Here is a 10,502-nt window from a genome sequence, read left to right on the forward strand (position 1 = left end):
GCTTATGAAACAAACAAAAATTAACTAAACATATGAATAAATAAATAAAACAATATATATTTTTTCTAAAGTTACATATTCAACTTGTTTCCAAATTCTACCCACGCACACATACTTAAATCAAGAATAATTACTAAAAGTAAATTTGGTAATTCCCCACCACTACATATATTTCATGCTGAAATGCTTTCATTTTCTTTCACAAACACAATATCTATATAAATCCATTCTATAACTTCAACAAAAACATAACAATTAACACATTCCCTTTGCTTTGTTTAGAAGCACCTAATTAAGAAACAATGGCCTCCACCATCAACAGTGTTCATTTTCTCACCTTATTTGTTATAGTAACCACTTCAATGTTTACAGTTACTATGGCAAACAAGGACTGGCCATCCTTTGCTAACTTTAACTACACTGATTGGTGGTCCAGATTTGGAAATCATAATTATCAAATAAATAAAACACAAGAAGAATCCAACAACATCATCGTTGGTGGTTCTCAAAATTGGCACTTTGGCTATAACTACTCTGATTGGGCTATCAAGAATGGCCCTTTTTACCTCAACGATACTCTTGGTAAGCTTCTCTTTTATTATTAACTTCATTATAAAAACTATTATATCTTAATTAATATATTTGCATGTGTAGTTTTCAAGTATGATGCTCCAAATGCCACTAGTTTCCCACATAGCGTTTACATGTATTCAAGTTGGAAGAGCTTCATGAAGTGTGATGTTAAGAAGGCTAAAATGATTGCGAATCACACGCAAGGTGTTGGGGAGGGATTCAAGTTTGTGTTAAACAAATGGAAGCCATATTACTTTTCATGCGGTGAGAAAAATGGATTACATTGCAACATTGGACAAATGAAGTTTGCTATTATGCCAATGTTTCGTCCCTTCTGGCCATCATCGCCTTGAGATAAACGTATATGTTTACATCATCTTTCCATATGTGGAAACACATTGAGCTTCTGAGTTTTATAGTATTCTCTTCATAATTTTTAAGATATGTTTCAATAAATTAAAAAAAAGCTAGTGTTAGTTTTGTACTAATTCATTTAAGAAATAATTGTGGTGCTTCAATAAGAGTAGTTGTTTTGCGTTTCTCCATCTTGTAAAATAAGAGTTTTAATATATTCATTTGGAATTCAAGCTATCAATCGTATACTGAATCATAATTTAACTTTTTTATATTTGGTACACAAGTTTGTTGGATCTTATTACGTTAGTTAAATGCATATTATCTTTTTGATTAAAAAAGTAACATGAAACATTAATATTTTTTCATTTTATTCTTATGGTATTCTTTATATAAATGAGAAGGAGAATAGACACTTTTTAATTTCTTGATTTTTTAAAGTAAAATAGAATGTTCATTTTTATTACAACAGCTACATTTAAGCATATTGCATTTTGAGGTCCAATAATACTCATATTCGAATATCTAGAATAACAACAATTAGTATTAATAATTAGTAATTAGATACATCAATATAAATATCTAGAAATGAAACATATTAAAAGTTACAATCTATATAACAGATGAACTAATACATCGACGTCTAGACAAAATCTCTATCACAACAGAAAGACACTCTATCGGATCTTCAATGTCAAAACTATTGTTATAAGATCCAATCCAAGTACATGCTTACCTCACAATATAATCAACATGGGATGAGATACTAATCTATGTAATCTTTCTGATCTAAACCATCGATTCTCTCATTATCCATCTACACAGTTAAGGCATAGTTGAAATGTCCATCAGAGTATCTCACACTCATCTTGTACGAACAAATACCAACTAACCGTCTCGAAGTATCTCACTAATCCTAGGAGTATCCTCAAGTGTCAACAATGGTGGAAATCGTGTAACAGAATAACAGAAAAACTGTTAAGGGATGAAGAAGAAGCATTGTAAAGAAACTTTTCTTGTGTATCATTGATAAAAAAGGAAAAGATTACAAGATAAGAGTTTATATACAAACACTAATAGGCCCAATAAGAAGTAGCCAACTGTACAATATATTATCCTATAGTAAAAAAAATATAAGAATAATATAAGTTATTCTAATATGCCCCCTCAAGTTGGACTGTGCAAGCTGCAGAGTCCTAACTTGTGCATAAATGATGAAAAAGCTGGATAGTGCAGCGGTTTGGTGAAAACATCTGCCAATTGAGCTGCAGAGGAAATAGGAAGCAAGTGAATAAGTCTTGAGTTAATCTTTTCTCTTACAACATGACAGTCCAACTCAATATGTTTGCTTCTTTCATGGAAAGCAGGATTATGAGCTAGATAGATAGCAGATTTGCTATCACAATAAACGGCTGCTGGTTGAGAAAAACTAATGTTGAAGTCATTGAACAAGTAATCTAACCATTGAATCTCACAAGTAAGAGAAGCTAAAGCTCTGTACTCGGCCTCAGTAGAGGATCTAGATACTGTGTTTTGTTTCTTGGACTTCCAGCAAAGAAGAGAAGAGCCAAGAATCACACAAAAACCAGTAACAGATTTCCTTGTGGTGGGACACCTGGCCCAGCCAGAATCAGCAAAAGCACACAATTTAAGAGTGCTGGAAGCTGAGAATAGGATGCCTTTAGCTGGAGAAATTCCAGGAGGCATTGTCATATACACCTCTTCATGGAGGTCACCATGGAGAAATGCATTGTTGACATCCAGTTGCTCAAGATGCCAACCTTTGATGGCAGCAATAGACAATAGAACTTTAATTGTGGTAATCTTTGCCACAGGTGAGAATGTATCAAAATAATCAACTCCCTCCATTTGTGTATAGCCTTTAGCTACCAGCCTAGCCTTATATCTTTCAATGGAGCCATCTGATTTATATTTGACCTTATAAACCCATCTACAACCAATGGGAACTTTACCAGGTGGGAGGTCAACCACTCTCCATGTATGGTTTTCTTGAAGAGCCTGCAGTTCAGCATCCATAGCCTTTCTCCAACAATCAAGTTTAATAGCTTGATTGAAGGTTTTTGGTTCAATAATAGAAGAAACAGAGAAACAGAAATGTTTATATGAGGGTGAGCATTTATCATAACTAAGAACAGACGATAAGGGATAAAGGACTTTGGAAGAATGTTCAGAGGAAGTTACATAGCAATGATAGTCTTTTAGATGTGGAGGAGGATGAGAAGTTCTAGAGGAATGTCTAGTAGGTAAAGGCTGAATGTCTGTTGATATGAGATTATCCTGTGTATTCGTGACAGGTATGGGTGTAAGGATGTTATTTTGAGTATTTAAAAGAGGTCACTAGAAGTAGATGCAGTGGGTTCACTAGAAGTAGATGCAGTAGGGTTGTGATTAGTCAAATCAGTGGGTACAGGGGAGACAGAGCTAGGAGAAGTAGGGCTAGCAGGATCTGTACTTGTAGAAGATGAAAAATCAAAAGATAAAGTCATGTATGTACTATGCTGCTGACCAAAAGATGACTGAGGTGTGGGAAGGAGAATATCATCCAGATTTTGGGCAGTGTGTGGAGATATAGCAGGGGGAGAAATGTGACTTTTAAAAGGAAAAGTGGTTTCATAGAAAATAACATTTCTTGAGATAAAGATGTCATGGTTTTCAAGGTCATAAAGAATGAATCCTTTGGTTCCTTCTTCATATCCTATGAAAACAACTTTTCTAGCCCTAGGTTGAAATTTTGTTCTATGTGCCTGGAGGGAAGTAGCATAGGACAAGCACCCAAAGACTTTGAGATGCAACATGACAGGAGGTTGCTTGAACAAAAGTTCATAAGGGCTTTTATATTTCAGAAGAGGACTAGGGAGTCTATTGATGATATGCACAGCATGCTAAATACAAAAGTTCCACAGATTTAAAGGTACATTAGAGTGAAAAAAATTGATCTAGCAACATTGAGAATGTGTTGGTGTTTTCTTTCAACCACCCCATTCTACTGGGGTGTCTCAACACACGTTCTTTGATGAGTAATACCTTTGGACAACAGAAAATTAGTCATGGCAATGAATTTTGTGCCATTGTCTGTTCTAAAGCATTTAAGGGTGGTATGAAACTGATTTTCAATGTAAGCTATGAAATTGATGAGACTTTGTTTAGTTTGATCTTTAGTTTTTAAGAAAATTACCCAAGTATGTCTACTGTAATCATCCACAAGAGTTAGAAAATATCTATGTCCTAAAGTGGAGATGGTAGAAAAGGGACCCCATAAATCAGCATGTAAAATATTGAAAGGAACAATAGATTGAGATATACTATTAGAAAAAGGAAACTTTCTTTGTTTAGCAAAGTGACAAGAGTCACAAGGTACATTGTCATTATTACATGTAATAAAGGGAAATTTTTTAGAAATAGCTTGTAAACCTATCTTAGAAATGTGGCCAAGTCTAGAATGCCATAGGTTACATGTATTTTGAGAAACAAAATTACATGAATTATTGACAGAAGAATTGCTAACAGAAGAATTGCTGGGCAAGGATTCAAGAACATAGAGCCCCATGTGCAAGCTAGTTATACCAATCATTGCCTTGGAATGATTCTGCACAATATGGCAAGTATTATAACTGATCTGAACAGAACAATGATTACAATCTACAAGTTTTGCTATGGAAATAAGGTTCACATTAAAGCTAGGAACATAGAGAACATTGTGAAGGGTGAGAGAGGGTGAAATGGCAACTGTGCCAGAAATGGAAGTTGTGACCTGTGATCCATCAGGGAGAGTAACATGTATGGGAATTATGCTCTTATGTGTAATAAACAATGACATATCAAAAGAAAAATGGTCAGTGGCACCAATATCAAGGATCCATAAAAGAGGATTCTTACCATTGACATTGCTGGAATGAGAAGTCATGACAAAGGGAGAGGTGCTGACAGAATTGACAACAAGGTTGGACTTGGATTGTTGAAGCAAAGCTAAGATGCTGTCATACTGCTCTTTAGTAAAACCAAATGATGGTGTGGTTGAACCTTGAGGAGATGCACTAGACGTACTGTCAGTATTTGCTGCAGCTGCAGAAATCCCTTGAGATTTCGCTTTGTTTCGAAATCCTGGAGGGTATCCATGCTTAATGAAGCATGTCTCAACAGTGTGATTGTTGCACCCACAGTGAGTACAAACACGGTTGTTGCTTCTCTGAGCATTGGAATTCTGATTTCTGGGACGAGAAGAGTTTGTGCCTTGTTTAGAGGCATAATTGCCTTCATGTGCCTGAACCTGCAATGCAGAAGCGTCTTCAGCAGAACCTGCAGGAGCAACAACACTAGATGCCACACTATCCATTTCACGTTCTTGTTCGTGAGAGGAGGCGTAACGAGAACAAGAGCAGGATTCTTGTTAGGATGAAGATAATACGGATTTGCAGAATTGGTTGTGAAATCGGCATAGCTCTGGTTTGCCATTGAAGAATCAAAGAAAACAAGAAAGAAAAGGTGCTATCGGAGAGGAAGAGGAAAAACGAGAATAGAGAAGACGATCGCAGCAAAAGGAAACAATGGCTACCAGAGCTTCTAAAGCTCTGATACCATGTCAAGACATGTGGTTGGCCTAACTCAACCCTACAAAACCGGTTGGTAGAGTGAGGACTGCCCCCACTTATAAACACATGTTCAGGCCATATATTGTCCAATGTGGGACTCTTAACACACCCCCTCACGCCCAGGATTGGACATCTGGAGCATGGAAATAAATGGTGGGTGGCCCGATAGCGCAAACCATAGTAGGTGGCCCACCGGATCTTGAACCAGGCTCTGATACCGTGTCAACAATGGTGGAAATCGTGTAACAAAATAACAGAAAAACTGTTAAGGGATGAAGAAGAAGCATTGTAAAGAAACTTTTCTTGTGTATCATTGATAAAAAAGGAAAAGATTACAAGATAAGAGTTTATATACATACACTAAGAGACCCAATAAGAAGTAGCCAACTGTACAATATATTATCCTATAGTAAAAAAAATAAAAGAATAATATAAGCTATTCTAATATCAAGTAACTAAGGAGTCCTAAGGATATCAAAGATATTTAGCATATGGTACAGAAAAATGAAAAGTGACAACTCTCTAATGTCATATCATAGCCACTAGTCACTATTTATCTAATCACTTGACGCCTGGCATAGTTCTACGGTCTTACACAGAGATTGATAAACTATAACTAGTCCAGAATAAGATTTATTGTACTTCACATATTCGATTCAACTCAACTATTGTCTAGCGTAGTTCTAGGACTTAGGCATGCTAGAATATATAAGAAGATACAATAACATATCACGTTAACTGAGTACTCATTATTTTTGTCTATACAGGATATGGTTAATCTAGGTTTTCTCTAAAAATACCCATATCGTGTATAACATTACAAACCTATTAACATCCCACTGGTACCCCTTAGGTCGAGTCTAGTATCACAGGATAGTTAATGTCCTGTTAGATATTCTTTATAGCAATTCTTGCTAGTCTTGCTTGTTAGTCTTTCTTGTTAGTGTGAAACCTTATTTTGCAGGTGATATGTTTTTAACAAGGACATATACTTTACTTTTCACTACTACAGAAAACATCTATAATGACTGTTACGAAACACATATAATGACGGATGTACGTCCGTTGATAGGTAGCGTGTGGTTGTATGTATTTCCACAACGGGTGAGAGGCTGTGGTTACAAGTTAGGTAGCATGCTACTTATAACAACAATTTATTCAAACAACCGTTGTTAAATAATTTATATGTGCCTAGTTCAAATCTCTGCCTCGACATTCTTGCATTTTATTATTCTGGATAACATGCTCTACTTATAACAACAGTTGAGTTAAAAACCATTGTGATATAGTTTGTTTTTTATATATATTTTTAAATTTTACAGTATTCCCAAATTTTAAACCTAAATATTTCTGAATCATATCATACTAGAAACAACAATACAACCATTTTTTAAATTGAATTAGACCAAAAATTGTATTACATGAATGACACAATTCAATTAGGAACCAAAAATTGTATATTATATCAAAATCAAAATGACACAAAACAACCTACAATGTACACATCCTTACAACAGATAATACACTCTTGTTGTCTTTGTGTTTTGTCTCTTGGTGTCTTGACTTTAAACACCTATAATTTCAAATAATAATAGTTGTTAGAAAATAACATCATTAGTAATTATAACATATAATAAGTTAAAATGAGGAATATAAAATACTTAATTTTTAATTTTCCCATATGACTTCTTGATGATCATTATGAATAGCATGTACATCATCCCTATCAACTTCTTCATATGAATTTGGCACTTGTGTTGCATAAGAAGTAGTGAGAGGAATATCAAAACTTTCATCATCACTAGGAGGAATGTGTTTTCCTTTGAGAACAATTGACCATCTTCTCGAAAAGTCCACAAGGTCGGTCACATAAAAACCTTATTTTGCTTGAGTAGCCATGAGGAATGGTTCAGTGTTATAAGTTGTCTTTCCAAGGTCAACCCGTGTGAGTCCTAACTCATCAGGGAACACACTTGCACTTTGAAAATAAAATAATCAATCCCTAAAATCTCCTCAATGACATCATAGAATGTGGTAGTTGACAAAATAAGATTCTTATCTTTCAAACTAGATAAATACAAGGATTCATCCTCAACCATAACCCCACTATTTTTCATTGTACTACGATCATATTTTGCTTATGTATAAAAGGAATAAGTAGAAATGTCGTATGTCGTCCAAGTTATCATAGTAAATTTTGGCATGTACGATAACCATTTAATTGTCTCTGATGCATAATTATCATTAAAAATATTCATATTAAACCAACTTATGAATTCCTTGTTATGTCATGTCAACAACAACTTGTCATTCATTCTGGGATATTTTTTTATAACTTTTTTGTGAGTAGCTATGTAATGTTCAACTATACTAAGTATCACATCTCAAAAAATGCGATTCCTCGCGATGGTCGCGAAAAAAATTAGTGCTCGAACAGAGTCTCCACCGAACTTTATTTATCCCAATGAAGGAATAGGAAAGTATCGATAAAACATTTAGGAAATGGAATAATGGTCATCGTAACCATATTCGGGTTGGGGAGTGGATTACGCAAGAGGAAGGTATTAGCACCCCTCACGTCCGTTGTACTCAACGAGAACCTTTTAGTTCCAATTTGCGTTTCGAGTGTTAATTTATGTTTTTTTGTTATCTTTGGGTTATAAAATATTGAAAATGAAAATGGATGAGAACCTTAGAAAGGGAGAAGGGAGGTTTTTTTTATTAGTGTGCTCGCCAAGATCTCGCAATCTCGTGCCTACGTATCCTTTAAAGGAAATCAGAGCATTCGTAGTTCGGGGAACTACGGTTGGTTGGTGTTTTTTAAAGAATAACTGTTTAGATCGCATCCTAAAGGCTAAACGTTGGCTTGTCTACTCTCGGTGGAGGCTTAAACACTAGTTTGCTATGCGTGTTAGAAGGGATTAAACAACGTCTTTTTGAAAAGATTTTCGGTCACACGGGGGTGACAAGATGGATTAATATGTTGGATGTTTTGATTGGTTGAGATATTTTTGGTTAGATGACGATCACTCGGATAGTTGAGTAAGACAACTCGTATCCTAACAGTCGGGAAAGGGAGTAGAAGACTCTAGACCACTTTCTTTTCCATCTTTAATTATAGGAAAGATCTGATAATAGTTAAGGTGTTTTGGAAGGATGACGGATACTCGGATAATCAAGTAAGACAACTCGTATCCTAATAATCGAGAAAGGGAATAGAAGACTCTAGACCGCTTTCTGTTTCATCTGAATATTTATGAAGATAAGGCTGTATAAGGTTGACATATTTTAGCATGAACGACAAATACTTGAATGGCTGAGTAAGACAACTCATATCCAGGCATTTGAGGAGAGGAATTGAAAACTCAAGACCATCTCCCTTTTCATATAGCTCTTAAAAAAATGTTTTGATTAAGTTGTATGTTTGTGGAAAAGTGACAATTGTTTGATTGACCGAGTAAGAGAACTCGCATTCGACCAATTGAGGAGTGAAGTTGAAAACTCAAAGTCGACTCCTTTTTCACTTATCTTACTATGAAAATATTTTGATTTAATCGGGGTTTGGAGATTTGTGGAGGAACGTCATTTATTTGACTAACAAGTAAGAAAGCTTGTGTTCAAATAGTCAGGGAGAAAAAATTGAAGACTCAAAGTTATCTCCCTTTTTATTTCTTATTGTAAAAGAATTTAATTTGTTTGTGCTTTGGTGGACTAGAAATGACGGTTGTTCGATTAATTGATTACAAGAGTCAGTGTTTAAATAATCGAGGATAGGAGTTGAAAACTCAAAACTATTTCCCCTTTTATTCCTAAATGAAATGACGTTTAATTGTGACCAGGTATTTTATTTCTTAATAAAGAATACTCGATGTTGGGTCAAGGTTTTAAATTTGTATTTTGTGAATGAATTGAATTTTAGTGAATCCATCATCTAATTGATTAATTAATAACCGAATAGGTCTCATTGTAAGAAAGCTCAAGAGTAAGCTACGTGAGGTTGATGGCGATGCTTAAAAAGCAATCGACTTACAAAGGTATTTGAAAAATGGGCTCGATGTTGAATCGAGGAGTTTTATTTGTTTCTTTTTAAAATTGGCTCGAATGATTTTCAAGTCGGTGAAAGGGACCTAATTTCGTCACGATTGTAACATGTCAGTTCGTGTGCACTCAAGGTTCGGTATAAACAAGTAAATAAAGAATAACCATGCACATACACTCCACAAGATAAACAATCATCTAAGTTATGAAGGACATTAGTGATGATATAACTAATTAATTAATTGAATGTTTAACGGATTATTTTATTTTATTTAAATGATAAGCAATAAAAAAATAATGAATATAACCAAATAACTGCATATTTATTAAATACTAATAATAATAATATAATCCCATATTACCTATTAAAAATTAATAATAATAATAATAATAATAATAATAATATGATTACATATTCACTATTAAAAATAAATAATAATAATAATAATATAATTGTAGTTTTGAAATAAAGTAAGTAAACTAAAGTATTGTTTTATTTTACTTAATAGCCACAAAAATCTATTGTATTTTTTTATATGTGTAGAAATAAAACAGAATAAATAAAATAAACTAAAAATGCAAGCAAATGGCCCAAGTAGGAGAGAAGCCCAACCCAAGATGCTGCTGGAAATAGAATGGGGGTTTAAATAGAAATTATGTCTTTGGACCTAAACAGCATTGGCCCAAACGAAATCACCAAAAGCCCTAAAACACACACCAAACCTCACCTTTTTGGCCAAAGATCAAAGATCCGCCCTCAGTTTCCAAAAAAAGATCAACCAAATCCCAAAACAGGAAAACCCTAAAACTCAAAATAGGGGTTTTCTTAAACTGAACCTTGGAAATCTCATCCTCTCACGACAACGAACGAGGTAGTACAAGCATTAAAAGCGAAAGGAAAAGAAAAATACTTGACCGGAAGTGGGT

The 10,502-nt window shown here is 34.5% G+C and overlaps 1 protein-coding gene across 1 annotated transcript; it reads left to right on the plus strand.

Annotated features, from left to right (window-relative positions):
* The first annotated feature begins 206 nt into the window (after positions 1–206).
* Positions 207–1,213, plus strand: LOC127100799 (uncharacterized). Its single transcript, XM_051038075.1, has 2 exons — positions 207–582; positions 655–1,213. The coding sequence occupies exons 1-2, from the start codon at positions 303–305 to the stop codon at positions 924–926; spliced, it is 552 nt and encodes a 183-aa protein (XP_050894032.1). The 5' UTR covers positions 207–302; the 3' UTR covers positions 927–1,213.
* Positions 1,214–10,502: the final 9,289 nt, after the last annotated feature.

The sequence above is a fragment of the Lathyrus oleraceus genome, chromosome 7 (assembly GCF_024323335.1).
Source record: "Lathyrus oleraceus cultivar Zhongwan6 chromosome 7, CAAS_Psat_ZW6_1.0, whole genome shotgun sequence".
NCBI classification, from domain to species: Eukaryota; Viridiplantae; Streptophyta; class Magnoliopsida; order Fabales; family Fabaceae; genus Lathyrus; species Lathyrus oleraceus.

Bases quoted from the DNA above. Each gene is read 5' to 3' on its own strand.
- LOC127100799 (XM_051038075.1), top strand. From the start codon at position 303: ATGGCCTCCACCATCAACAGTGTTCATTTTCTCACCTTATTTGTTATA. The intron at 583-654 runs GTAAGCTTCTCT...TTGCATGTGTAG, and splicing joins TTACCTCAACGATACTCTTG to TTTTCAAGTATGATGCTCCA.